The sequence below is a fragment of the Triticum dicoccoides genome, chromosome 3B, assembly GCF_002162155.2.
Source record: "Triticum dicoccoides isolate Atlit2015 ecotype Zavitan chromosome 3B, WEW_v2.0, whole genome shotgun sequence".
NCBI lineage: Eukaryota > Viridiplantae > Streptophyta > Magnoliopsida > Poales > Poaceae > Triticum > Triticum dicoccoides.
In genome coordinates, this window is record NC_041385.1 from 139,706,790 (window position 1) to 139,709,969 (window position 3,180).

The 3,180-nt window shown below is 51.7% G+C and overlaps 1 protein-coding gene across 1 annotated transcript; it reads right to left on the minus strand.

Annotated features, from left to right (window-relative positions):
* Nucleotides 1-610: 610 nt before the first annotated feature.
* On the minus strand, nt 611-2,047 carry LOC119280989 (aspartic proteinase CDR1-like). The gene has a single exon (XM_037561651.1). The coding sequence runs from the start codon at nt 2,045-2,047 to the stop codon at nt 611-613; it is 1,437 nt and encodes a 478-aa protein (XP_037417548.1).
* Between the last annotated feature and the right edge of the window lie 1,133 nt (nt 2,048-3,180).

The window sequence follows — 3,180 nt, forward strand, 5'->3', positions numbered from 1 at the left end:
GGTCACCCCAGCTGAAATTCAGAGGGAGGGGGGGGAGGGGGGATTAGCTAAGACGGCCTGTAAAACCTCCGTAGAAGGCCCGCACTTTTAGAATTATTGTTTTTGGCCTTTGTTGTTTTCATTTGGCTCTTTAAAATGTTGCTACGTACTACTCCCTTCGTTTCTAAATATAACTCTTTTAGAGATTTCAAAATGGACTACATACGAAGCAAAATGAATGAATCTATAGTCTAAAATATGTCTATATACATCAAAAAGTAGTCCGTAGTGAAATCTCTATAAAGACTTATACTCACGGTGGATGAAATCTCTATAAAGACTTATACTCCGTGAAAGAGTGCCCGTCGCTCACCCCGCATGGGCACGATGTAAAGACTTATACTCATGGGAGTATTTAAAAACGGAGGGGGTAGTATTTATGTTTTGCTTTGTACAGTACAAAATGTAGGCAGTATTTGAATAGGTTTAGAAAGCAATTAGTTTTATCTTTCCCCCCCAAAAAAAGTTTTATCTTGCACCACATGTAACGTCTTTATGTGTTTACGCCAAGCAAAATAACACATTTCCTCATCACCTAAATAAAACTAAAAAAATAAAAATAAAAAAGCAGCTACACTGAGGCCGCCGGAGGGGAGGGCCATGGATAGGAAGTAGCACAGTCTACACTGGCGAAGGTGACAGTGCGCTTGTCGAGGTCGATCCCGATGTGCATGTTCTGCTGGGCGATGTTCCCCAAGATCATGCCCTGATCTTCCTTGGGGACCTCCATCAACGCCATGCACATCGTCCCCTCCCGCAGCATCACGAACGTGTTCTCCGCCTTGAGCGTCACCACCCCACCGCCTCCCAGCCCCAGCTTCACCTTCGGGACAATCTTCCCGAACGCCGTCTCCCCCACCCCGGACACGTCGTAGCAAATAGGTAAATCCTCGTTCGGTGACTTCACCCGCCGGAGCTTGATGTTCCGGGTCAGCTCCTTCACCATCGGGTCCAGCAGCTCCTTCACAAGTAACGTCAGCGACGTGCCAGAGTCCACCAGGATGCGGGCTCGCTGTGGCAACGTGAAGCTCCTGCCCCCGATCTTGACGGACTCGAGCGCGATGGTGAGATATGCGTCGACGTCGGGGTGGAGCAGCCGCGTGGTTGCTGCGCCCGGCTCCTTCACGGCGGCGCGGGCGCCGAAGTTGAGGATCGAGGGGGTGTTCACGAAGGAGGGCACGAGGCAGTAGGAGAATCTCCGGCCGATCGACGTGGCGGCACCGAGCTGGTTGGCGAGGGAGAAGTTCCCGTCGCCGAGGCCAACGAGTCCATCCCCGGTGAAGGCGCCTTTCGTGGACGTGGAGCAGCCGAAGTTGAAATTGGCCACTTGCAGCTGCGGGCGCTCGCGGCACCCGACGCAGCCGCCTGGGGCGTCGTCGAAGGTCAAGGTCTCCGTGGAGAGGACGCCGCTAGTCTCGGAGCCGTCCCCGTAGGAGTAAACGTACTTGCAGTTGGATTTAGCGTCGCAGGAGACGCCGGTGCCGGTGAACGCGTGGCACGTGCCGGACTTGCAGTTCACGCGGCCGAACGTCGGCGACTTGGACGGGTTGAACACCACCCTCGGCGGCGCTCTCCTGGCGGCTTTGGGAAGATCGGCGGTGCCGTCGTTGCTGCATTTGACCCAGAGGAGGTCGCTGCCGGTGTCGGCATAGACGAGCATCCGTGTAGGCGGCAACCCGATGTTGACGTACATGAGGAAGTCGAACGGCGGGATGGAGATGACCTCAGCCACGCCGCCGTCAGGAGAGCCAGTGCCGGCGGTGGCGGCATACGAGCGTGCCAGTGCCGCGGCGCGCCGCGTGGAACGGCGCGCGGCCGCGAGCATGCGAGCATACGGGGTGAGCGACGGGTCGTGGAACGGCGACTTGACGGAGTGGTCACGGTGGATGAGCTCGACGCTAAAACCGTCGCCGCCGCCATGGCCGACGTAAGCCGTGCACCCGCACATCTGCGCCGTCATGATCACGACGCCGACGAGCAGGACAGCACGAGATACCACACCCGTCATTGTGCCCTAGTAACTAATTAACTCCCAAGGATTAGCTCCACCTCCACCGGTCGTGTCGCGGGTGCCGCTGGTGCAGCGTATACGTATAGTCCATGATGGTGTAGCATATATATACTCCATGAGTAGATGGTAATCAGTAAATGGGGAGCCGAGACGAATGGGGTAAATCATGATTTGATATAAACTGTGATTGACTGCAAAATATACTGCAATGCACACTCATGCATGGACACGGCCGTGATTAGTGATTGCTGAAATATGATTAGTGATGGTACATTAAATTTGATTGGTGATGGTACGTTTAATTCGATTGGAAAGAGGGGATCATGCGGTTTCTATTGCTAAAATATGATTCCCAATATGATTAGTGATTGCTTGTCAAATTTGTACTCGAAGCGTAATCCAGATCGACTGGCAAGACAGGGGGGTGGTCGATTCTTTTCCACTGAGTCGAACGGTAACTGTTTGAGAAAAGGCCAGGAATAAACTGATGGACAACCTGCATATGACTCTCGTCCCACATGCACACATAAGGTTTCAGATGCATCTAGGGCCAGTTTGGTTCCCTGCACTGTTTTTTTTCCTCCTTGCATCTCTGGCTCATATGAGACTGGCTGAGCTAATTAATGCGGGCTCAAAAATCATGTTTTGGTTGTCTGCATATTGTCTCTCTACATCACGACCACAATTTATGCCCCGTATTTGGTTACCTGTGTATGGGTGTTATGAGGTGCTGCACGTTGTTTGGTTGCACATATTTGACAGGTTTCAGTAACCTTGTACTCTATATGGTGAACTTACCATCTACCATCCTAACAAGTGCTCATTCCATTACATACGACCACAAAAGTAAAACAACACTAGAATCATGATGAACTGGACCGTGATGATAAAGTTCTTCAGCCCACAAAACGTAAACTGAGCAGCAACCTTGCGAAGTTCATCGTTGCTATTCTGTTCGAGCTGGAATTTGTGGTACTCATCCTCTGAATACTGCCTTGTCTTAAACCCTCCTTGAAAGGAGCAACCGGTAGCCCTTGACTTGTTCATTGCATGTTGGGGAGAGGCCGAGACAAATGGGGTAAGTCATGATTTGATATGAACTGTGATTGAGTGCAAAATATAGTGCACAC